The sequence below is a fragment of the Gavia stellata genome, chromosome 28 (assembly GCF_030936135.1).
Source record: "Gavia stellata isolate bGavSte3 chromosome 28, bGavSte3.hap2, whole genome shotgun sequence".
NCBI lineage: Eukaryota > Metazoa > Chordata > Aves > Gaviiformes > Gaviidae > Gavia > Gavia stellata.
The window spans coordinates 7,611,684-7,637,002 of record NC_082621.1 but is presented as its reverse complement, the minus strand read 5'-3'; the positions used below and the strand labels follow the sequence as shown (position 1 = coordinate 7,637,002).

Sequence of the window (25,319 nt, the reverse complement as noted above, 5' to 3'; positions counted from 1 at the left end):
CCTTGCTTTCCAGTTTGTCCTCAGATATCAGAGGGGCTGGGGGCAGCTGGGCTTACATTCTGAGTGATGCCCAGTTCTCCCTGTTACAAGTCCGGTTGCCTTCAATATCTATATAGAACTCTCATGATTACGGATGCACTCGTAACACCATACACTTTCAGTCTAGACGTGTTGCATGAACAGCATGGCCACCTTTACGAAATTTGGTCATGTTCAATGAAAACTTGCGTGGCTAGATTAATGAATAGTGCAAGTTTATTGAAGCAACAGATGCACAAGTTCTTTGGATTGCCGGTGATAGAACTACTGCCCACAAAGCATGGGCACATACCAAGAATATGAGTAATATAGCCTGGCCACAAATGCATTAAATTACAAAACAACTCTACAGAGATTTCTAAGTCTCCCAGGGAAGCACTCGGCATAACCAAGTATTCGAATCTTACCCAAAGGCGTCCCTATGGGGGGCAGAGAGGCTCAGCCTGTCGACTGATCCCAGGTGTCAGAACAGCTCAGCGATAGTATCTTCCCTAATATCCCTCCTTTCTTAAGCCTTTTTATACTATTTTTTACTTTACAGGGGGAGCTTCAGTTCTCTAGTCATAGATTTCTTTGTTGTAATTGGTGTAAACATTTCTCGGTTTGCTTTTAAAGGTATAGACCAAGAACAATCCAGAGCGCAAGCTCAGTGCGGGGTGGTCGCACCTTGGAGGAAGGTAGCTTTTGGGATGCGGGTGTGTTTTGGTATTAGAATGAGATTATAATGAGCAAAGTTCACCCAAGGATAGTATTTTGTCAAAATGTGACAGACTGTGGGCCCATTCCCAGGCATATTTATCAGATTCTAAAATACTTCACTACACATCACTACACACACTAAATAGGTTATTGTATCTTTGTACAGTAGCATTGTCTTTGACCAGGTATGTATCCTAGTTACCGGGGTGAATCTCCATCTCATTGTTCCATAGTACCTTCCAGTTCCCGTCTTATCACAGAGCCTGGCTGCTGCGTCTCCACTCTGCTTCACCCTCCGTACAGTTTCTCTTAGAGTCAGCACACCAAGTTCCCCTGCTGTTGCCAACATCTAAGGTTGCCTAGGGGACTTCTGTGGGATGGAACCCTTGCATAACCGCCATACTCCACCCTGAAAGTTTCTTCAATGCTGTGCCTTTCTTTAAAATGCCAATATAGATTTAATTTCTAAGTCACCTCCAGCAATAATTCCACAGATGAGGAAAAGGCTGAGGTGCTTAATGCCTTCTTTGCCTCAGTCTTTAAAAGTAAGACCAGTTGTTCTCTGGGTACCCAGCCCCTTGAGCTGGAAGACAGGGATGGCGAGCAGAATGAAGCCCCCATAATTCAAGGGGAAACGGTTAGTGACCTGCTACACCACTTAGACACCCACAAGTCACCCACAAGGCTGGATGGGATTCACCCAAGAATACTGAGGGGGCTGGCAGAAGTGCTCACCAAGCCACTTTCCATCATCTACCAGCAGACCTGGCTAACCAGGGAGGTCCCAGTTGACTGGAGGTTAGCCAATGTGACACCCATCTACAAGAAGGGCCAGAAGGAGGACCCAGGAAACTACAGGCCTGTCAGCCTGATCTTGGTGCCAGGGAAGCTTATGGAGCAGATCACCTTGAGTGCCATCACGCAGCACGTACACGACAACCAGGTGATCAGGCCCAGTCAGCATGGGTTTATGAAAGGCGAGTCCTGCCTCACTAACCTCATCTCCTTCTAGGACAAGCTGACCTGCTTAGTGGATGAGGGAAAGGCTGTGCATGTTGTTTACCTAGACTTTAGCAAAGCCTTTGACACCGTTTCCCACACCATTCTCCTGGAGAAACTGGCTGCTCATGGCTTGGACGGGTCCACTCTTCGCTGGGTAAAAAACTGGCTGGATGGCCGGACCCAAAGGGTTCTGGTGAATGGAGTTAAATCCAGTTGGTGGTTGGTCACAAGTGGTGTTCCCCAGGGCTCAGTATTGGGGCAGTTCTGTTTAATATCTTTATCAATGATCTGGATGAGGGGATTGAGTGCTCCCTCAGTAAGTTTGAAGATGACACCAAGTTGGGTGGGAATGTGGATCTGCTTGAGGGTAGGAAGGCTCTGCAGAGGGATCTGGACAGGCTGGATCGATGGGCCGAGGCCAGTTGTATGAGGTTCAACAAGGCCAAGTGCCGAGTCCTGCACTTGGGTCATAACAACCCCATGCAACACTACAGGCTTGGGGACGAGTGGCTGGAAAGCTGCCCAGCAGAAAAGGACCTGGGGGTGTTGGTCAACAGCTCGCTGAATATAAGCTAGCAGTGTGCTCAGGTGGCCAAGAAGGCCAATGGCATCGCGGCTTGTATCAGAAATAGTGTGGCCAGCAGGAGTAGGGAAGTGATTGTCCCCCTGTACGTGGCACTGGTGAGGCCGCACCTCGAATCCTGTGTTCAGTTTTCAGTTTTTACAGTTTGCTCAGTTTCCCTCACACAGGAAAGACATTGAAGTGCTGGAGTGTGTCCAGAGAAGGGCGATGAAGCTGGTGAAGGGTCTACAGCACAAGTCTAATGGGGAGCGGCTGAGGGAACTGGGGTTGTCTGTAGAAAAGGAGGCTGATGTGAGACCTTATCACTCTCTGCAACTACCTGAAAGAAGGTTGTAGCGAGGTGGGTGTCGGTCTCTTTTCCCAAGTGACAAGTGATAGGACAAGAGGAAGTGGCCTCAAGTTGCATCAGGGGAGGTTTAGATTGGATATTAGGGAAATTTTCTTCACCAAAAGGGTTGTCAGGCATTGGAACAGGCTGCCCAGGGAAGTGGTTGAGTCACCATCCCCGGAGGTGCTTAAGAGACATGTAGATGTGGCGCTTAGGGACATGGTTTAGTGGTGGACTTGGCAGTGTTAGGTTAATGGTTGGACTTGATGACCATAAAGGCCTTTCCCAACCTACATGATTCTATGATTTGCTAGCTGAGTTCATCCTGTGACAGGAAAATGTGCAGCACAGCGCACTGCAGAAGGACCTCAGATATGCGTAGCCCAATATATGCCTGTGCCCACTCAGGTCAACTGATTACGTGGATCATCAACCTGTCCCTGCAAAATAATCTTCTGGTAAGGATCACTACAGGGGCTACAAAGGCACGTATTGAGCCTGCGATATGCATACAGGTCCATCCTCTGCTATATTCACATGGCCTGGTATCGGGCAGCATCCCTTCAGGCCCACGCAGCACATGCTCCCGAGGAAGGGCTGGAGAGACTTCTGCAGCCACATAGGTCCTGTTGCCCCCAAGAGGTTTTCTCACCAGGACAACCATCACTGTCGTACGCTGGGCTTCACCACACTGGATTTGAGGGACAGCTTCTTGTGTCCTGGAGGCGATGACAGAAAGGACACTGATGGGTGCCCTGATGATGTCAACTACTTGCTCTTCACTGCTTCTCAAGAGTTTTCACAGGCTAGAACACTGCTAGGGGAGTAACAGGGCTGTGCCCGGATAATAGAATGGAGTGATGGTGGGGCAGGCAGGGGTGACAAGGGTACAGGAAGGGCAAGCGTAGGGAAAGTTGGAGCTAGGTGAGATGAAGCAGTTCTGGCTATGTGGACTCCCATGTCTGTGAGGTTACTTCCAATCCTGGCTAAATGGGATGGGGAGACCTGTCTCCTGAGCACCTGAGCACGCCCCTGCAGGCTTAGCACCTCCCTGCTGGCATTTCCCACCCCCCATCTCTGCTGTTTCCTTAGTGTGGAATGCACAGTGGATGAAGCCCTATGGCACCTATCCCCAGCGGGACAGCCCTGCAGCCTGGCAGGAAACAAGGGCAACAACAGGCTGCAGGATGGGAGGAAATACCTGGGGCTGGGGGTTATAGGCACACAGAGCTCTGAGGCACAGAAAGGGGTAAGGAGGTAGGAGGGGAAAGTTTCCACACTGTGTCTCTTGTCTACACAAGGACAGAATGGGAGTGAGGCCAGGGCAGTACCATGACGTTCGGTGGTACCATCAGGCACCCAGTAGCAAACTCGAGTGGGTCTCCTGGATAAGCCATTATTCACCACAGATTCAATTCAGGCCAGCAGTAGAGGGTCGAGCCACGGTGTCCCAGGACAATTCCCAGCCCAAGGCACCTCTCAGCCTGTGCCTCCTGCATCATGGGGTCTGTGCCCAATATTTCTGCGCTGTTCGCACAGAGACCACAAACCCAGCTGAGCTTTAACACAAACTGGGCTGGGGCCCAGACCCCAGCCTGTGGGGCAGGTGAGTACTGGGGAAGCTCAGCACTGCTCCCAGGGAGTGAAGGGCCTTTGCTGCACAACATCGGTGGTCCTGGCATTTCAGTAAGAGCTTTCCCTGCACCACCCTAATCTTTCCCCCAACTCCCAAAAGCAATTTTGTAATCTGAGTAAGACATTCAGTATATTTCTTGACACTTAACCACCCTGACCACTCTGCCTGCCTGCAGCCACTCTCTACCTTCCCTGGGTGCCCTTCTTCCCTGGGGAATCTGAAGCGCTTCAGCTTCAGCAACGGCATTGCGTACTTTCATGTACCTCCCTACGCCTAGGCATAGAGTGGGGGCGAATCATGGCCGGGTTGTCACAGCTCCAGAGACGTGGAAAACTTGAGTAGAGCAGGTCTGTGGGCAGAGAGGAGCTGGGGAGAGGTGAGCAGGAGCTGGTCTGGCCCTGAAGGACTCTCTGTGCATGGGATCATTGCCCATCCTAGCTAAGTGGACAGGCACGGTGGAGGAGTCGGAAGGCACCACACAGGGAGAACTCTGCATGCCCCAGCACCCTTGTTTTCACAAAAGAGCTGAGGTTGGAAGGGACCTCCAGAGGTCACCTGCTCCAAAACCCTGGCCTCAAGCAGACCACCTACAGCAGGTTGCCCAGGACCACGTCCAGACAGATTTTGAGTGTTTCCAAGAAGGGGAATCCCTTAACCTCTCTGGGCATCCTGCGACATTGCTCAGGTACACTTACAGCATCCTCAAGTTCATATGGAGTCTCCTGTGTTTCAGCTTGTGTCCATGGACTCTTTTCCTGTCACTGGGCACCACTGAAAGGAGCCTGCTGCCATCTTCTTTGCACCCTCCCTTCAGGTATTTACATACACTGATGACATCCCCCCGCAAGTCTTCTCTTCCTTCATGGTAAACAGTCCCAGGCCTCTCAGCGTTTCCTCATAGGAGACATGCTCCAGTTCCTTCATCATCTATGTGGCCTGTTCATAGATTCTCCCCACTACATCCATGTCTCTCAACCCATTCCCCATTGCTCTTGAGCTACTGGGGGAGAAGAGGAAGAGGAACTGGGAAAGAACAAGTGAAGCTGATCCTGCTAAGAATGGGAGTGAGTAGGGGCAAAGTGCTTTCAATTTTCATATTTGCTTCTCACCATCCTACTTTTTTATGGCAATAAATTAAATTTACTGCACTGTGCAGGAAGGGCCAGGAACACCAGTGGTGCACAGTGACGGCCCCTCACAGTCTGGGAACAGCCCTGAGGACGCTTGGCCCCAGCAATCTCCCACCCAGCACCTCGCCCACCCTGGGCTGGGCTGCAGCAGGTTTGTGTTGCAGCTCAGCTGGATTTCCTGTCTCCGTGCGAACGGTGCAGAAGTAGCGGGCAGAGTCCCGGGGCTGCAGGTCACGCAGGGACAGAGATGACTCGGACCGGGAATTGTCCCGGGACACCGTGGCTCGACCCTGCACTGCCGGCCCGTACCTCTTTGTACTACCCGAGTAGCTGATGTAGGACACCCACTCGGGATTGAAACCGGGGGCCTGACGGTACCACCGAACTTCGTAACTCCCGAAGGCGAAGCCGGATCCGTGGCAGGAGAGGAGCACAGAGTCCCCGGGCGCTCGCAGCCCTCCGCCGGTCTCCTCCAGCCTCAGCTGCGCCCACACCCCTGTGGACGGAGAGCGCAGGCAGCCGGGCAGGGCGCGCCCACGGCCCGAGGACGTTCCCCCGCCACCCCGACGCCCCCCGCCCCGCCACAGCGACAGCCGCCACCCCCCTCTCTCCCGGCAAAGCCCCGCGCCCGGGGCACTCCGGCCGGCCGCTACCCGAAAGACGCCCTCCCCTCTCCCTCCCTTCCCTCTCCCCTCTCCCTCTGCCTCTCCCTGTCCCAGTCCCAGTCCCTCTCCCTCCCTTCTCTCTCCCCTCTGCCTCTGCCTCTCCCTGTCCCTATCCCAGTCCCTCTCCCTCCCTTCTCTCTCCCCTCTCCCTCTGCCTCTCCCTGTCCCAGTCCCAGTCCCTCTCCCTCCCTTCTCTCTCCCCTCTCCCTCTGCCTCTCCGTGTCCCAGTCCCAGTCCCTCTCCCTCCCTTCTCTCTCCCCTCTCCCTCTGACTCTTCCTCTGCCTCTCCCTGTCCCAGTCCCAGTCCCTCTCCCTCCCTCTCCCCTCCCCACGCCACCCGCTCCCCGCTTCCCCGCTAAGGAAGGCGAGCGCCAGGCGACAGCGCGCCCGGCGCGGCAGCAGCCGCAGCCCCGGGGCCCCGCGACGGGCAGGGCCGCCCGAGGGCAGCCGCAGCCGCAGCCCCGGGCCCAGCCCCGGGCTCGCTGCCCTCCCCGCCCGGCTCTCACCTGCCGGCCCCGCGGCCAAGGACAAGGCCAGGAGCCACGGCCCCAGCCCGGGCGCCATCATGCCCTGCCGCGCCGGGGCCGGCCGGGGCCGAAGGGCCGCACAGGAGCCGAGCGGAGCCGCGCTCGCGCCCGCTCCTGCCCGCCCCGCCGCCTCGGCCCCTCGCCGGGGCAGCGCCGACGCCTCTGCCCGCCCCCACCGCACCCGCCCCAGCCCGGCCCGGCCCCCCGGGGCCGCGGCCCCTTCGGGGGAGGAGAAGGGCGGGTGCGGGGAGGGACGCGGGGCAGGGGCGGCGGCAGGAGGAGGAGCGCGGCGCCCCGGCGGACGAAGGCTCCTGTCCCTCGGCTCCCAGCGCGGCTCCGGTGCTGTCCCGGCTTGTCGCCCTACCGAGCCCTGCGCAAGGGCGTCGGCGCCTCGGTCAGCCGCAGCTGGGGCCGGCCCCAGCCACAGCCCCGGCCCCAGCGGCAGGGACGGGCTGTCGGCCCGCAGCGTCCCCTCGCAGGACCCTCCCCCTGCCCCGCACCCCCAGCCCGCCGTGGCCTCACTCCCATCCCTGTCCGCGGGGACCAAGACACACAGAGGGCTGCGCTGCCATGCCTTGGGACCTCGGCAGCCTGGAGATATGGGCTGGCAGGAATGCCATGCAGTTCAGCAAGGGGAAGAGCAAAGTCCTGCACCTGGGGAGGAACAACCCCAGGCACCAGGGCAGGCTCTGGCAACCCAGCTGGAAAGCCCATTTTAAGAAAGGTGCTGGACAACAACTTCACAAGCAATGTGCCCTTGCAGCAAAGAGGCCTAATGCTATCTTGGGCTGCACCAGGAGGAGTGTTTCCAGCAGGTCAGGGAGGTGATCCTTCCACTCTGCTCAGCACTGGAGAGGTCACAGCTGCAGCACTGGCTCCACTTCTTGGCTCCCCAGGACAAGAGAGACTTGGGCATTAAGGAGAGAGGCCAGTGAAGGCCAAGAAGGTGTTAATGGGACTGGAGCACATCTTGCATGAGGAAAGGGTGAGAGAGCAGGGACTGTTTACCCTGGAGAAGACAAGGCTCCAGACAGATCTCGTCAATATATAGAAATGCATAAAGCGAGGGTGCAGGAAAGGCAGGGCCAAGCTTTCCAGTGGTACTGGAACAACAACCTCTCTGGGCAACCTGTGCCAGTGCTCGGTCACCCTCACAGTGAGAAAGTGTCACCTTAGGCTGCACATTGCCTCTTGACCTGTCACTGAGCACCACTGGAAACAGGCTCTCCATTTCTCCGTCTCAGCCACCCAAAGGCCACAGCCGGAGGACTGGAGGGAGTACATAGCGGCATGCTGACAACACATGAGGTCAAGAGGAAAGAGTAGAGGTCCATCCCCCAGTCAGAAACCCAAGGACAAAAGAGTACTCCCAAAGCATTTCCAGACCCCAAAGCTGCCTCTTAAAAGCTCTGGCTGGCCATCAGGCCTGATGCTGTCCTTTCAGGCTCTCCAGAAAAGGCATAAGAAAAGGGAGCAGAAGAGGAGCCAGCTTTGCTCCTAGGATGGTAGCAGAGTTGAGGCTGTAAAGAACCCCTGGAGAAGGACTGGTTTAACCCCCCTGCTGAAAGCAGGGTCAACTAGAGTAGGTGTAGTGAGTCTGGCTGGGTTGGAGTTAATTTTTTTCTCTACAACAAACATGGCCAGTTCTCTCAGGCTCTCATTGTATGTCAGATGCTCCCTTCCTCATCTTCATGGCCCTTCATTGCATTTTCCCTGGTATGTCCATGTCTTTCCTGGGCTGGGGAGCCCAGGAGTGGACGCAGTACTCCACAGTCTCACCAGTGCTGAGCTCAAGAGCAGTCCATCCCAATGAGCAAGGAGTCAGGTCAAAATACCAGGAGGCCTGCATGGATGAACCCAGGCAGGGAAAATGCAGGCCCACTGCTGAATGGGGTGGGGGACCTGGTGACACAGGGCATGGAAAAGGGCTGAGGTACTGAAGGCTTTGTTTGCCTCAGTCTTTACAAGGAAAACAATCCTTCAGGAATCCCAGGTGTCTGAGCCCAGGGGGAAAGCCTGGAACAAGGAACACGTACCCTTGCACAGTCCATGTCACTGAGCACTTATCTAGTTCATAATAAGTAGCTTTGCCTCTGACATTTCCATGAAAGCCAGTGCTGAAAGCGTAACTAAAGTCAGAATGCGCAACATCCACTCTCTCGTCATCCACCAAGACCCATTGTCTTACTGTGGAAGGCTTTATATTTGTTTAAGCATGATTTACAACTCACAAAGCCATGCTGACTTTCAGTGAGGAAGGAGTGGGAGGAGGTGCTCCAGTCGCTGGAGCAGAGATTTTCCTGCAGCCTGTGGTGAAGATCATGGTGACACAGGTTGTCCCCAGGCAGCCCATGGAGGTCCACAGTGGAGCAGATATACACCCTGCAGCCCGTGGAGGACCCCAGAGAGGAGCTGGTGGATGTGCCCTGAAGGAAGCTGTGACCCCATGGAGAACTCACGCTGGAGCAGGCTCCTGGCAGGAGTGGTGGTCCTGTGGAGAGCAGCCCATGCTGGAGGAGGTTTTCTAGAAGGAACTGTGCCCCGCAGGGGACCCACACTGCAGCAGCCTGTTCCTGAAGGACTGCAGCCCATGGAAAGGACACATGCTGGAGGAGTTCATGAAGAACTCTATCCCATTGGAAGGACCCCACGCTGGAGCAGGGGAAGACAGTGAGGAGGAAGGAGCAGCAGAGGGAACGTGCAATGAACTCACCGCAACCCCCATTCCCTGTCCCCCTTTTGCCACTCGGGGAGAGGAGGTAGAAAAGTTGGGAGTGACGTTGAGCCAGGGAAGAAGGGAGGGCTGATGGGAAGGTATTTGTGGATTTGTTTTTATTTCTCATTATCCTACTCAGATGTGATTGGCAATAAATTAAATTAATTTCCCCAAGTCAAATCTGTTTGGCTTGTGATGGTAATTGTGGGGTCATCTCCCTGTCCTTATCTCAACCCACAAGCCTTTCGCTGTATTTTCTCCCCCTCTCCAGTTGAGGAGGGGGACTGATAGAGTGGATTGGTGGGCACCTGGTGGACAGCCAAGGTCAACCCACCACACCTTGTCTACTTCTTCTTCCTGATCAGGTGATCTGTAGCAGCCACCCACCACAATGTCACCCATGCTGAGCTGCCCTCTCTCTTTCCCAAACAGCCTGCCTCCATCCACTACAGTACTCCTGTAACCTACTGCACTGCATCTCCATTATGCCATAGCTCTACACCCAGGCCATGGAGGAAAAACTGGGCCGTGCTGGACAGGAGCCCAGGCAACGTGTAATTACAGGCACTTCACCATACAGCCTCTGAAGTTCCCAGAGTAGATCCTCCTGCATCAGAAGAGGTCTCAGCCCTTGAACTATGTTTCCCTTCACAGCCTTTTACTGCAAGCACACCAAAGATCTGTTTCCTGCACCTGCCATTGTGTGACACCAATCTCTGGTTAGGAGCTAACAGAAAGAAATGCTGAGAGGTCTGTGTTCTCTCTCAGTCGGTTTATGGTGCATGCAGCTGCAGAGGTGCTCCAGGGTGAGGCTAGCACCACAGTAATACACTGCTCCTTCCATCCCCTTACTTTGCTGTCTGGATCTGCAGCGTGAATCTGTTCTGGGAGCTCTCCACTGTTCCCTTAAAGCATTCCTGGAAACCATGTCCATAGGCACCACCCTCCCAGTAAATCCAGTCCAGAGTGCCACGTGGCCCCTGTCAGTACCAGAACATGTAGTAGCTGCTCATACTGCCTCCAGTCATGCTGCACTGGAAGGTCACTCCATCTCCCTGTCGCACGGCCAGTGCCCTGACATGTTGCTCCAAGGCCATCTGGCCAGTGACTGCTGCAGAGAGGAAGGACAAGCCATGATCACTCCAAGAATGAGCAAAGGTTAGGGCAACGTTGGTGGGGGCACTGCGATGGCACTGGACCAGTGGGAGGACTAAATCCTTCTCTTTGAACCCAGATTATGAAGATGGGCAGAGGAATAGAGCTGGTACCAGGAATCAGGTCTCACAAGGAAGGAGACACTACAACTCCCTCCTGCCTTTTCCCTGTCAGACAGGGAGACTTTCATGGACACATAGAATGATTTGGGTTAGAAAAGACCTCAAAGATCATTTAGTTCCAACCCCTCTGCCACAGTCAGGGACACCTTCCACTTGACCAGGTTGCTCAAAGCCCCATCCAACGTGGCCTTGAACACTTCCAGGGTTGGGGCATCCACAACTTCCCTGGGCAACATGTTCCAGTGCCTCACCACCATCATGGTGAAGAATTTCTTCCTAACATCTAATCTAAATCTACCCTCTTTCAGCTTAAAGCCATTATCCCTTGCCCTATCACTACATGCCCTTGTAAAAAGCCCCTCTCCAACTTTCTTATATGCCCCCTTTCAGGTACTGCAAGGCTGCTGTAAGGTCTCCCCGGAGCCTTCTCTTCTCCAGGCTGAAGATTCCCAACTTTCTCAGCCTCTCTTCATAGGAGAGGTGCTCCAGCTCTCTGATCATCTTCGTGGCCCTCCTCTGGACCCCCTCCAATAGGTCCATGTCCTTGTTAGCTGGGGGCCCCAGAGCTGGACGCACTACTCCAGTGGGGTCTCACGAGAGTGGAGTAGAGGGGGAGAATGATCTCCCCTGACCTGCTGGTCACACTTCTTTTGATGCAACCCAGGATACGATTGGCTTTCTGGGCTGCAAGCACGCGCTGCCGGCTCACGTTGAGCTTCTCATCAACCAACACCCCCAAGTCCTTTTCCTCAGAGCTGCTCTCAATCCATTCTCTGCCCAGCCTGTATTTGTGCTTCGGATTGTCCCGAATGATGTGCAGGACCTTTTTCTCATTTTCCCATTTGAAGCAGAGGGTTTTGTACCAAACCCCTTTGTCTTTGCAACATGGGGTGGTGAGGAACCCACTCTCCTCTCCCTGAAACTGCTCTGAATGTGCACAGCAGGGACAAGGACCTCTCACAGGCAGGTGAGGCTTGGGCCCAATGCTGACATCCTCAACCTGCTCTTTGCAAGATGGGTTGCAGTGCCCCATGAGCAGAGTGTCCAGTCCAAGTGCAAAGCATTAGGCCCCAAGATGTGGGAGTAGCAGGTAGGTGCCCTGTCTGTCCCCACACTGCAGAGGAGGCAGGCTAATTCATGGCTAGAAAAGGAGGAGGGCTTTTCTCACTGGGGTCCACAGGGATGGGTGAGGAGGTCCAGCCTGGGGACAGGTCAGGCTGCAAGCGGTCAGCACAGTTCCACAGAGCTGTGCAGAGCACAGGGGCATGCTCAGATCCTGGGGGGCATCAGCCCTTCCTTTCACTTACCTAGGATGGGCAATAACCCCACGCACACGGCAGTCCACATGGCCAGGCCCGCTCTGTCTCACCTCCCTCCAGCTTCTCTCTGCCTGCAGAACAGCTCTGCCCACATCTTCCCTGTCTGTGCCTCTGTCACTGCAGTCAGTCCTAGTCCCTCCTAGTCACTCCCTCCATCTATGACAACTATGAAGGTGAGAGGCGAGGGCTGGAAAAGCAGAAGAAGTTGAAGCTGTTGGTGCACTCCCGCGTGTCTCTCACCCTGCAGGTGCAATACCAGAGTGCTCCTTTGGCAGGAAAACCTCTGTTGGGCAAAAGGTGATGTGTTGCTGCAGGGCCACCATGACCTTCCTCTGAGGAAGTACAGCAGGGTGCTGCTGGCGCTTCAGAGCTGGCCCTGGGGGTGGCAGATTGTCCTCCCAGGGGGCCCCTGTCCCTTGCTGCTGCTGAGCTGATGCTCCTGGATGGGACCCCCTCCCCTGAGCCCAGCTCCACTTGGACAGGGCACCCCTAGGCCAACATGCTCCCCACCCTGCTCCCTCTGCTCTGGCCCAGCACCCTACTCCTCCACTCACTCCCTCCTGCTGACACTTCTCCAGCTGCCTCTTACCATCAAAGCCCTCCCAAGACCCTTCAAGCAGTAAAGGCATGAACAGACAGGTGAGATCCGGGAGATGCTTGTTGTTGAGGCTCTGGGGTAGATGTAAACACTCAAGCCCACCAGCTCATCCCCCAAAACACATGCACAGGATTTAGCAGGGACCAGGCTGTTGGGGCTGCTCAGCAGAGCAGGAACTCTCCCTTCTCGGTGCTCATCCTACACAGCAGGAACCCAGACCTCTCCCTAGGACCTTTGCAGCCACAGGATGGGACACCTACTGAGCCCTGACAATGGGTCACCGTCTTAACTGGTGCCACCATTTTGGGCAGCATTGCCCACTCCACAGTGGACCTCCACAGTGCCCCTCCACAGAATGTCTGAACCATTTCCCTCAACTCTCCTTTTCTGGGTGCTCCAACATGGCCCCTTGGGGAGGGGATCCCCAGGACAGGGGTGGGAAAGCAGAGGGTAGAGGAACCCACTGAACCTGGAGGCTTGAGGCTGCAAAAACAAGCACGGAGATACAGGGTGAGGGTGGCCTAAGGTGCACTGGGTCACTTGGAGCTGCCTCAGTGTGCTAGGACATGCCGGGTTCCCTACGGTCCCAAGCCCATGGAGGGCTGGACTGTTGTTTCTGTGCAGGGCACCCTCCATATCTTCCTTGTTGGAGTTCCCCTAAAAAACTCCATGCTGGCCCTCAGCGTACACACATGAGCAGATATGCACATGGAGCCAACACTAATAACACAACAAAGAGATTAGTCATCATGTCCAGGGGAAAAGATGATCTGCAGCTCAGCTCCTGCTGTTGCACTACTCTGGGGCTCCCTGAACAACGTGAGGTTTCAAAACTCAATTCACCTCTAGCTTTCCATGTTCAAATCTTAGGTCTTCAATGCTTGCTGTGCCTCCTCCTGCAGAGCTCTGGTCTGGAGAGACTGAGAAGGAAGGAAGAAGGTTAACAACATGTTCATGGTTTTTGTCTGTCCTTGCAGGAGACTCTGCTGCTGCTGCTGCAGCTCCTCTGTGCCTGTTTCTGGGAAAAGCCAGCCTAGACTAGTCCTGAGAAGTCTAGGAAGAACCTTGCCTTGCAGCCAACCACAAAAGACTTGGATGGATTTAAACCCCCTCCTCCCAGTTCTGCCCTGGCCCTGCCTGTGTTTCAAGCACTGTGCCCTTTTCTGGGGCTGTCTGGGGCTGCAGAAATAGGTGGCCGTGCCTGCAGCTGATGCCGACAGCACTTCTGGGGAGATGTGGTTCCTGGAGGGCTTTGCAGAGCTGGTGACTCGGGTCTGGAAGGATGAAGCAATGTGCTGGAGTCCCGTGAAAGGATACTGCAACACTATCTGACGGACCCAGTCCTAAGTGTTGCTGCTGCCCATGATGGGTACACAAGAGATGTGGCAGGTAAGCATCAGAGACTCTGAGACCGTCCCTACCGTGGGGCCAGAGGCCTCTGTGTGCACCTGAAAAAGGGCACCTGCAATCCCAGGAGACAAGAATGAACAGGCAGGAACAGCTCAAGCAATCGCTTCAACTACTTCACAACTTCCCTGGGCTTCCACTTGTGATCTCTGGGATCCAGCAGATGCAAACACACATGCTCAAAAGTTCTTGCTCCCATCATACTTTCAGATCTGAGAGAGAAACACAGACTTTCCCATTCTCCAAGTGTTCTCCCAAATGACCCTCTGTACTTTCCCCACTTTCTCTGCTCACCCCTCAGGCAGCAAAACTGGTGGCTGTACTGGGTTGACCAAAACCAGAGGCCGACTATTCAAACACCTCACTGGGTTGGCCACGAGTAGTACCCATACTACTGGGAACTAATGGAAACAGCAAAACTTGTTTCCAAAGGTGAAGGAATTTTTGAGTGTGAGAGGAGAGAGGGTTTGCATGACACATGGGAAGATGGCAAGCAGAAGGGTTAGAGCTCATTTGGGGACAGAAAAATGAAGAACGTCCATGGTAGAAACAAGCATCGGAAAAATGTATGCTTGTCGTGGTTTAAGCCCAGCTGGATTAATCACCACACAGCCGCTCACTCACTCCCCTTCCTCAGCTGGGCAGGAGAGACAAAATATGAGGAAAAGGCTCGTAGGTCAAGATAAGGACATAGGGAGATCACTCACCATTTACCATCATGGGCAAAATAGACTTGACTTGGGGAAATTAGTTTAATTTATTACCAATTAAAATCAGAGTAGGATAATGAGAAGTAAAACCAAATCTTAAAAAACAACACCTTCCCCCCACCCCTCCCTTCTTCCCGGGCTCAACTTCACTCCCGATTTTCTACCTCTTCCCCCCGAGCAGCGCAGGGGGACACAGAATGGGGGTTGAGGTCAGTTCATCACATGTTGTTTCTGCCGCTCCTTCCTCCTCACACTCTTCCCCTGCTCCAGCGTGGGGTCCCTCCCACGGGAGACAGTTCTCCACGAACTTCTCCAATGTGGGTCCTTCCCACGGGCTGCAGTTCTTCATGAACTGCTCCAGCATGGGGCCTTTCCATGCAGCGCAGTCCTTCAGGAACAGACTGCTCCAGCGTGGGTCCCCTGCAGGGTCGCAAGTCCTGCCAGCAAACCTGCTCCAGCGTGGGCTCCTCTCTCCACGGGTCTACAGGTCCTGCCAGGACCCTGCTCCAGCATGGGCTTCCCACAGGATCACAGCCTCCTTCGGGCATCCACCTGCTCCAGCGTGGGGTCCTCCACGGGCTGCAGGTGGATATCTGCTCCACCATGGACCTCCATGGAGTGCAGGGGGACAGCCTGCCTCACCATGGTCTTCACCACGGGCTGCAGGGGAATCTCTGCTCCGGCGCCTGGAGCCTCTCCTCCCCCTCCTTCTTCACTGACTTTGGTGTCTGCAGAGTTGTTTCTCTCACATATTCTCACTCCTCTCTTCTCCGGCTGCCTTTTCCCGGTTTTTCCCCCCCTTCTTAAATATGTTATCACAGAGGCGCTACCACTGTTGCTGATTAGCTCAGCCTTAGCCAGTGGCAGATCCGTCTTGGAGTCGGTTGGCATTAGCTCTATCAGACATAGGGGAAGTTTCTAGCAGCTTCTCACAGAAGCCACCCCTGTAGCCCCCCCCCGCTACCAAAGCGCTGCCACGCAAACCCAATACAATGCTGTAACTACACAACTGTCTGGGACCAACCCTGAACAGCTATGGGACACACCTCCCAGAGTGGGGGCCCTGGCAGGAGCTTTGTGTTAAAGCTCAGCTGGATTTCCCGTCTCTGTGCGAACAGCACAGAAGTAGCGCGCACAGTCCCCATGATGCAGGAGGTGCAGGCTGAGAGATGCCTCGCACTGGGAATTGTTCCGAGATACTGTGGCTCGACCCTCCACTGCTGGCCCGAATCGAATCTGTGATGAATAATGGCTTATCCAGGAAACCCACTCGAGTTTGCTAACGTGTGCTTGACGGTACCACCGAACATAATGGTTCTCGAACTTGAAGCCGGAACCGCGGCAGGAGAGGAGCACGGAGTGCCCGGGCGCTCGCAGCCCTCCGCCGGTCTCCTCCAGCCTCAGCTGCGCCCACACCCCTGCGGACGGAGAGCGCAGGCAGCCGGGCAGGGCGCGCCCACGGCCCGAGGACGTTCCCCCGCCGCCCCGGCGCCCCCCGCCCCGCCACAGCGACAGCCGCCACCCCCCTCTCTCCCGGCAAAGCCCCGCGCCCGGGGCACTCCGGCTGGCCGCTGCCCGAAAGACGCCCTCCCCTCTCCCTCCCTTCTCCCTCTCCCTGTCCCAGTCCCAGTCCCCGTCCCTCCCTCTCCCCACCCCCACGCCACCCGCTCCCCGCTTCCCCGCTAAGGAAGGCGAGCGCCAGGCGACAGCGCGCCCGGCGCGGCAGTAGCCGCAGCCCCGGGGCCCCGCGACGGGCAGGGCCGCCCGAGGGCAGCCCCAGCCCTGGGCCCAGCCCCGGGCTCGCTGCCCTCCCCGCCCGGCTCTCACCTGCCGGCCCCGCGGCCAAGGACAAGGCCAGGAGCCACGGCCCCAGCCCGGGCGCCATCATGCCCTGCCGCGCCGGGGCCGGCCGGGGCCGAAGGGCCGCACAGGAGCCGAGCGGAGCCGCGCTCGGGCCCGCTCCTGCCCGCCCCGCCGCCTCGGCCCCTCGCTGGGGCAGCGCCGACGCCTCTGCCCGCTCCGTCCTGGCCCAGCCCAGCCCCCCGGGACCGCAGCCTCTTCGGGGGAGGAGAAGGGCGGGTGCGGGGAGGGACGCGAGGCACGGGCGGTGGCAGAGGAGGAGCCCGTCGCCCCGACGGACGAAGGCTCCTGTCCTTCGGCTCCCAGCGCGGCTCCGGCGCCTTGGCCAGCCGCAGCTGGGACCTTTCTGGCTTCAGGAAGCGAGGAGGGTGGGGGTGGGCAAGAAGCTGGAAGGGGACACTGCCATGACAGCTGACCCGAACTCACCGAAGGGATATTCCATACTATATGGCATCATGATCAGCAATAAAAGCTGGGGTAAAGACGATGGCAGAGGGGAGGTGTGGAGATTTATGGCGTTTGTCCTCCCCAGTGACCATAACGTGTGATGAAGCTCTACTTTCTTGGAAAGGCCTGAACACCGGCCAAACGACAGGAAATAGTAAATTAATTCCTTCTTTTGCTTGGCTTGCGCATGCAGCTTTGCTTTACCTATTAAAATGTCTTTATATCAACCCACTGGTTTTCTCGCTTTCGCCCTTCTGATTCTCAGCCCCATCCTGCTGAGGAGCTAGTGACTGAGCAGCTTGTGGGCCTTACCTTCCTGCCAGGGTTAACCCACATCAAGGAGGAACTTAGCCAGCTAATCATAATGGAAAAGCCTGGAGTCATCAACCACCTGGCAGCAGCAATGATGTCATTGGAACAGCTTTGGCTTTCTTTTCAAATGAAGCAACATGCTTCCCCTCTCCAACACTGTACTTCTAAGAGATTTCCGCACAGTCTCTGAAGACTACAATAGTAGCAAACCTCACCAGGGTGGTGGATCGGTGCGATGTGCCCTGCAATGTGCTGTGAGTGGTGGCTGACCTGATGCTGCATCAGCATGGGGTTCCCAGCATCAGAACAGGTGGAAGATTTTATAACTTCCTTCCACCTTTCCTGGCACGTTCATAAAACAGCTCTCTATTCTCGACCAGGGAACTACAGGCTACTCAAGCTCACCTTGAGCTCTGGGCAGGTGATGGAGCAACTAGTCCTGGAAACCATTTCCAGGAACTTGAAGGACAGGCATGTCATCAGGACTCACAAGGGGCTAGTCATGCTTGACCAAGATGGTAATCTTCTCTAAGGAAATGACTAGTTTTGTGGATGAGGGAGGAGCAGTAGGTATTGGTTACTTTTACTTCAGGAGCACTTTCAACACTGTTTCACCTAAGATCCTCCTAGAGAAGCTGATGAAGTCTGGGCTGCATGAGCAGGCAGGGAAGTAGATCAAAAACTATCTGCATGCCTGGGACCGGATGGTGGTGATCAGTGGCATGAAGTGTAGTTGGCAGCCAGCAAGTAGCGGTGTACCCCAGGGGCCAACACTGGCTCCAAGCCTTGGCCAGCTGCAGCTGGGGCCCGCCCCAACCCCAGCCCCAGAGCCAGCGCCAGCGCCAGGGGCGGGCTGTCGGCCCGCAGCGTCCCCTCGCAGGACCCTCCTCATATCCCCAAACCCCAGCCTGCCCTGGCCTCCCTCCCATCCCCTGCCCGCAGGGACCAAGACACGCAGAGGGCTGTGCTGCACATGGGGAAAAGCAGGGACAGTTGAGACTGTTTACCGTGGTGAAGGGAGGGCTCGGTGGGCATCTCATCAATGTATGGAAACACGGGAGTGTAAGAAGATGGCACCAGGCTCTTTTCAGTGGTGCTCAGTTACAGGTCAAGAGGCAGTGCACACAAACTGAAACACAGAAGGATCCGTGTGAACATCCAGAAGCCCATTTTCACTGTGATGGTGACTGAGCACTTGCACAGTTTGTGGAGTCTCCATGCTTTGAGATATTAAAAAACTGTCTGGACATCATCCTGGGCAACCAGCTCTAGGTGGCCCTGCATGAGCAGGTGACTTGGACCAGATGACTTCCTGAGGTGCCTTTCAACCTCAATCTTCCTTTGATTCTGTGAAAGACTCACAGGCACATTCACGTCTTTGCAGGTGACAAGTGCCAGGGCAAAGGGGCAAACTGAAACTCGGATTTTGCTACTCCCCTGATGACTTCCAGAATCAGCTTTTTACAGGAGTGTTGAGGGAAACTCACTTTCCTCTTTTGGCTCCAAGTTTCCAAGCTGGAACTCAAGAGAGAAATATGCAAGTGATATGATCGTCATACAGGTGGGTAAAAAACGTAGCACACAGAGGAGTCAGGAGACTAATTCAGCATGGCTATGTTTCCTGTATTTATGCTGTTCAGCCTTCTGTTAGATCTTATGTAAAGCTGCAGACACACGCACATGTGACAGGGTTGTACAACCAAGTACACTAAGCCAGATCCTGGCTTCAGAAAGAATGGGGCATAACATGCATTCCCATTTGACTGGTTGACTGGCTGCTTCTTGGAGCCTGAGAGGCCTACTGCTGGCCACAGCTTGTTGCTGGAGGCAGGGTTCCTGGAGAGAGGGGAGGGGACGAAATTCAGTCAGGAAATGATTAGTAGAGGATCTCCCTTTCTCCATCTCAGGCACCCAAAGGCCACCGCCTGAGGATTGCAGGGGCTACATAGCGGCATGTTGGCAGCACGAGAGGTCAAGAGGAAAGACTAGAGGTCCTTCTCCCAGTATGAAACACAAGGACAAAAGAATACTCCCAAGGGATTTCCAGACCCCAAAGATGCCTCTTAAAAGCTCTGGCTGCCCATCACGCCTGATGCAGTCCTTTCAGTTTATTTTCTTCTCTACTCTAAACGAGGCCAGTTCTCTCAGGCTCTCCTTGTATGTCAAATGCTCCCTTCCTCATCTTCATGGCCCTTTATTGCATTTTCCCTGGTATGTCCATGTCTTTCCTGGGCTGGGGAGTCCAGGAGTGGACGCAGCAGTCCACAGTCTCACCAGTACTGTGCCCAAGAGCAGTCCATCCCAATGAGCAGGGAGTCAGGGGAAGGTGTTTTTAGGCTTCTTATTACTCATTAACCTATTTGATTTGATTGGCAATAAATTAAATTAATTTCCCCAAGTCAAAACTGTTTGGCCTGTGATTGTAAATGCGGGGTCATCTCCCTGTCCTTATCTCAACCCACAAGACTTTCGTTGTATTTTCTCCCCCTCTCCAGTTGAGGAGGGGGACTGATAGAGTGGATTGGTGGGCACCTGGTGGACAGCCAAGGTCAACCCACCACACCTTGTGTACTTCTTCTTCCTGATCAGGTGATCTGTAGCAGCCACCCACCACAATGTCACCCATGCTGAGCTGCCCTCTCTCTTTCCCAAACAGCCTGCCTCCATCCACTACAGTACTCCTGTAAGCTACTGCACTGCATCTCCATTATGCCATAGCTCTACACCCAGGCCATGGAGGAAAAACTGGGCCATGCTGGACAGGAGCCCAGGCAACGTGTAATTACAGGCACTTCACCATACAGCCTCTGAAGTTCCCAGAGTAGATCCTCCTGCATCAGAAGAGGTCTCAGCCCTTGAACTATGTTTCCCTTCACAGCCTTTTACTGCAAGCACACCAAAGATCTGTTTCCTGCACCTGCCATTGTGTGACACCAACCTCTGTTTAGTGGCTGATAGAAATTCTGAGACGTCTGTGTTCACTATCAGGTGGTTTATAGTGCACTCTGCTACAGAGCTGCTCCAGGGTGAGGCTAGCACCACAGTAATACACTGCTTCATCCCCTTGCTTTGCTGCCTGGATCTGCAGTGTGAATCTGTTCTGGGAGCTCTCCACTGTTCCCTTAAAGCGATCCTGGAAACCTTCTCCATAAGCATCACCCTCCCGGCAAATCCAGTCCAGAGAACCATGTGGCCCCTGTCGGTACCAGAACATGTAGTAGCTGCTCATACTGCCTCCAGTCATGCTGCACTGGAAGGTGACTCCATCTCCCTCTCGCACGGCTAGTTCCCTGATGTGTTGCTCCAAGGCCACCTGGCCAGTGACTGCTGCAGAGAAGAAGGACAAGCCATGATCACTCCAAGAATGAGCAAAGGTCAGGGCAACGCTGGTGGGGGCAATGCGATGTCACTGGACCAGTGGTGGACCAAACCCTTCTCTTTGAACCCAGATTATGAAGATGGGCAGAGGAATAGAGCTGGTACCAGGAATCAGGGCTCACGAGGTGGGAGACACCAGGTTTCCCTCCTTTCTTTTCCCTGTCAGATAGGCATCTTTTTCTCATTTTCCCATTTGAAGCAGGAAGGTTTTGCACCATGGGCAAAAAATCCCTTTTTCTTTGCCAAGATGGGGTGCTGAGGAGCCCACTCTCCTCTCCCTGAAATTGCTTTGAATGCGCACAGGAAGGACAAGGACTTCTCACAGGCAAGTGGGGCAGAGGAGGCAGGCTGGACGGAGGTGGCTAATTCATGGCTAGAAAAGGAGGAGGGCTTTTCTCACGGGGCTCCACAGGGATGGGTGAGGATTTTGAGCGTGGGGGCAGATCAGGCTGCAAGCGGTCAGCACAGCTCCACAGAGCTGTGCAGAGCACAGGGGCATGCTCAGATCCTGGGGGGCATCAGCCCTTCCTTTCACTTACCTAGGATGGGCAATAACCCCACGCACACGGCAGTCCACATGGCCAGGCCTGCTCTGTCTCACCTCCCTCCAGCTTCTCTCTGCCTGCAGAACAGCTCTGCCCACATCTTCCCTGTCTGTGCTTCTGTCACTGCAGTCAGCCCTAGTCCCTCCTAGTCACTCCCTTAGTCTATGACAACAGTGAAGGCGAGAGGCGGGGACTGGAGGAGCAGAAGAAGTTGAAGCTGTTGGTGCACTCCCGCGTGTCTCTCACCCTGCAGGTGCAATACCAGAGTGCTCCTTTGGCAGGAAAACCTCTGTTGGGCAAAAGGTGATGTGTTGCTGCAGGGCCACCATGACCTTCCTCTGAGGAAGGACAGCAGGGTGCTGCTGGCACTTCAGAGCTGGCCATGGGGGTGGCAGATTGTCCTCCCAGTGTTAAAGGACATCTTTAAAAAAAAGCGTTAAAAGCAAGTAAGAAGAATTAGAAGAATGTAAAGAAGATGCTTCAGAACAACTGCACCTGGCACTTAGACAGATTAGAGATAAAGACTGTCTTCACTAACTCTCTGCTAACTAGCAATAACAACTAACACAAGGATGAATCTTAGAAAAAGAGAATGGACTGCCAAAATAGTGCCCTAGAGTTAACTTGCCTCATTATAATCTCATTATAATGCTCAGGAACACACCTCCTAGCTAGAAAAGTCCCCAACCCAGTGAAGCCCCCTACTCTCTGAGCATGCATGGTGAATTAAAAGAGAACTGTAACTTTAAGATGAAGTCAGGAAAGTATTAACCAATAGTTAATTAAGGGGTAGAACCAGTAGGTGAAACTAACTTTGTTAACTGTTTTAAATACCTGTCATGATTTTAACCCAGTGTGCAAGCTTTGAGGAGAAATCCCCTTGCACCCGGCGCCACAATAAACATGCCTGCTTTATAACTCTTTGTGAGTTGTGAAGTTCGTTTCCACATGTCCATTTTGGCACCCCAGATGGGACCCTCTCTGCCTGGCTGTGGGACCGGCTGAGAGGGGGATGTCCTTGGCACCCCCCGAGTTTTCTTGGAGGACCTGCGTCGCTCGCCCGATCACTGCAGGGCAGACGAGGCCCATCAGCGGACCAGGTATGTTAAGGGAGGGGAACCTGTAAGTCGTGAGGAGACGTCCTACGCAAGGTAAAGAGCGTTTCTGCTCACCCCGGGTGGGATTCGAATCCAGCAGTGAGGACGTGGGAATCCCTGATTAAGGGAAGTACGTGAACGCGGGAATCCCTGAATAAGGGAAGTATGCGGGGGGGTGCTCTTCGCTGAAATTGCGGGAGTACGGGATAGTTATTGTTTGTACAAACTATTATAACCCATGGGAATTGAAATTTATATTATTGTGGCTATAATTGGCATTTTATGATAGTCATTACAATCTGTACACTTAAGAAGTTTTGTGCCTGGTACCGTGTATTCTGTGAAAAGTGCTTCATTATACAATTAATGTTGTTGTAAGTTGTTTTAAGTCGGGTGAGTGTTTGAGTGAGTGAGACACAGTCGGACTGCGGGGCGACTGCGGAGTCCTGATCCGCGGTTCCGTGTTCTCCACGAGGAGAGTGGCTGGAGATGGACGAAGCGTATGACAGACTATGTTAACCGAACCGATTGTTAACCCTTATTGTCCTATACACGGATATCAGGATTTTTCATGCAACCCAATATATGTTTTTGAATGTTTTGGTTGTAAACAGACATTTGAGTACGGTTTGGGGACGAGACGATTTTTGGTGTAGTGAGTGTCAAGGAAGCAGGTGCTTTGTGGAAATATAAAAGGTATAAGGAATCAGTAAGAATGTCGCTGGTATGTGGGGGGGGAAATGTAGAACAGAGTAGTGATGGGTTTATTCGGCGTGGAGCACTGTCTGATTTGCCATTGGTGTTGCTTGTTTGTTCGTGCTAAGTGTTTGGAGTGCCATAAGTACATTATTTCTTTTTCAACAATTGTCTTGAATTTAGGTGCATTCACTGTGGGGTGAGTACACCCTTGCATCTTTTGCCTTGCGTAAGGTATTATTGCTGTCAGTTCAATCAGGTTGTATTCTTAGGCTGAGGAATAAGCCCCTGCAGGCAGGGTATTCATTATGGAAGGTAAACAAAGTGGCAGAATATTGAAAAGGAGCCTTCTAGGCTGTATTTTAGCTCACTGGAAGGAGATAGGAGAGCCACCAGGAGGAAGCGTGAGCAGAAAGACTTTAATTAAATATTGTAATCAATGGTGGCCTATGTATAAATTGGATGATGAGGAGAAATGCCCCTTTAATGGAACCTTGAATTATAATACCTTGTTGCAATTGATGTTGGTTTTGAGGGGGAGCTGTTACCGCGTTTCCCAGGTTGGGGGTGGGGGGGAAGCAGGGAAACGGCCCCGCGGCCTCCTCCAGTTAGGGGAGGGAGCTGGATCCCAATAAAACTGCTGTGACGAGGCCCGAGCACGGTGCTGCGTGGTGTATGCCCCAACCAGCGCCCAAGGGGGCCCCTCCCGCCTCAAAGGTGCTTCTTGGAGGCAGCAGCCCCGCTGCTCAGAATCACAGAGAAAGGGCAGACCCTGCCTTTGATTTTATTTTCTCAAGATGAAGCCTATCAACCAAACTTTAACACCTACGGATGATGATTTTGTAATGGTAAAGGGAGCTACTGGCCAAAGTGAAAAGGCATACTTTTTAAAACCTCTTAAATCTAGATTGGGAAAAAAATTGGGAATACACAAATTCTTATATATGCCCAACTCACCAAAACCTCTATTGGGGCGAGACTTATTGGAACAACTAAAAGCAGAAATAAAATTTGAGAAAGGAAAAGTAGAACTTCGAGTGGGGGGTGACCAGCTAATTGAACTTCTGAATCTGGCCCTCACAGATACTCCTGTTAGCTCAGAAGTACCTGAGGAAATCCAGAACCAAGTATATCCAGGGGTATGGGCCTCAGAACTACCAGGAAAAGCAAAAAATGCCTCCCCAGTAATGGTCAGGCTCAAATCAGGGGTGCGGCCTGTAAGAATTAAGCAATATCCCCTCAGAACTGAAGATAGGGAAGGAATCCGACCAATGATCAACCGATTTATCAAATATGGGCTACTAACAGAATGTGAATCAGAATATAACACTCCCATTCTACCTGTCAAAAAGCCAGATGGTAATTATCGAATAGTACAGGATCTTAGAGCCATCAATAAAATTGTTGAGGATCTGCATCCTATCGTAGCAAACCCATATACATTATTAACTAAATTGACACTTGAATTGGTCTGGTTTACCGTATTGGACCTGAAAGACACCTTCTTTTGACTACCTTTTGAGTCGAGAGAGCCAGTTGCTGTTTGCATTCGAGTGGGAAAACCCAGACTCTGGGAGAAAGACACAACATGGACTGTTACCACAGGGGTTTAAAAATAGCCGCACTCTTTTTGGGAACCAACTAGCCAAACACTTGGAACAGTGGGAGCGACCGCATGGAGATGGAATAATGTTACAATATGTAGATGATCTATTGATAGCCACTAAAACAAAAGAACTATGTATAATATGGACAGTCAGTCTGCTAAATTTCCTTGGACTTAACAGCTATCGAGTCTTTCCACAGAAAGCCCAAATAGCTCAGCGACAGGTAACTTACCTCAGATACGAGATAACTGCTGGCCAAAGGACCCTAGGAACAGCAAGAAAGGAAGCCACCTGCCAAAGTCCTTGATCACAGACGGCTAAAGAACCCCGTATGTTTTTAGGGATGACAGAATGGTGTCGTCTATGGATCTATAACTACGGACTCTTGGTAAGGCCATTCTATAAACTGTTGAAATCTAATCCAAAAGACCTTACCTGAAATGGGGAAGCAGAAAGAGCATTCCAGCAACTGAAAAGGAAATTAATGGAAGCCCCTGACTTGGGGTTACCAGATATTACTAAGACATTCTGGTTGTTCTCCCATGAGAAACCGGGAATAGCCCTGGGAATCCTAGCCCAAAACTTGGGACCATATAGAAGAGCAGTGGCATATTTCTCCAAACAACTTGATGAAGTAAGTAAAGGTTGACCTAGCTGCTTAAGGGCGGTAGCAACATTGGTGCTAAATATTCAAGAAGCACATAAATTTATATTGGGCCAAAAGAATACAGTGCTGATATA

General features: G+C 53.5%; 2 protein-coding genes across 2 annotated transcripts in view; both read right to left on the bottom strand.

The window, feature by feature from the left end:
- The window catches only part of LOC132319505 (Ig heavy chain Mem5-like), a 33,870-nt gene extending 27,224 nt beyond the window's left edge, over positions 1 to 6,646 (bottom strand). The window contains exons 1-3 of the mRNA XM_059830465.1: positions 6,589 to 6,646; positions 5,608 to 5,913; positions 4,843 to 4,855 (exon numbers count right to left, since the gene is read on the bottom strand). Of these exons, the coding sequence (XP_059686448.1) occupies positions 4,843 to 4,855; positions 5,608 to 5,913; positions 6,589 to 6,646 (377 nt within the window). The remainder of the gene's footprint in view (positions 1 to 4,842; positions 4,856 to 5,607; positions 5,914 to 6,588) is intronic.
- Positions 1 to 25,319, bottom strand: part of LOC104259541 (T cell receptor alpha chain MC.7.G5-like) — a gene marked incomplete at its 5' end in the record, with an annotated part of 298,870 nt that overhangs the window by 171,196 nt on the left and 102,355 nt on the right. The gene's annotated exons all lie outside the window — the stretch shown is intronic.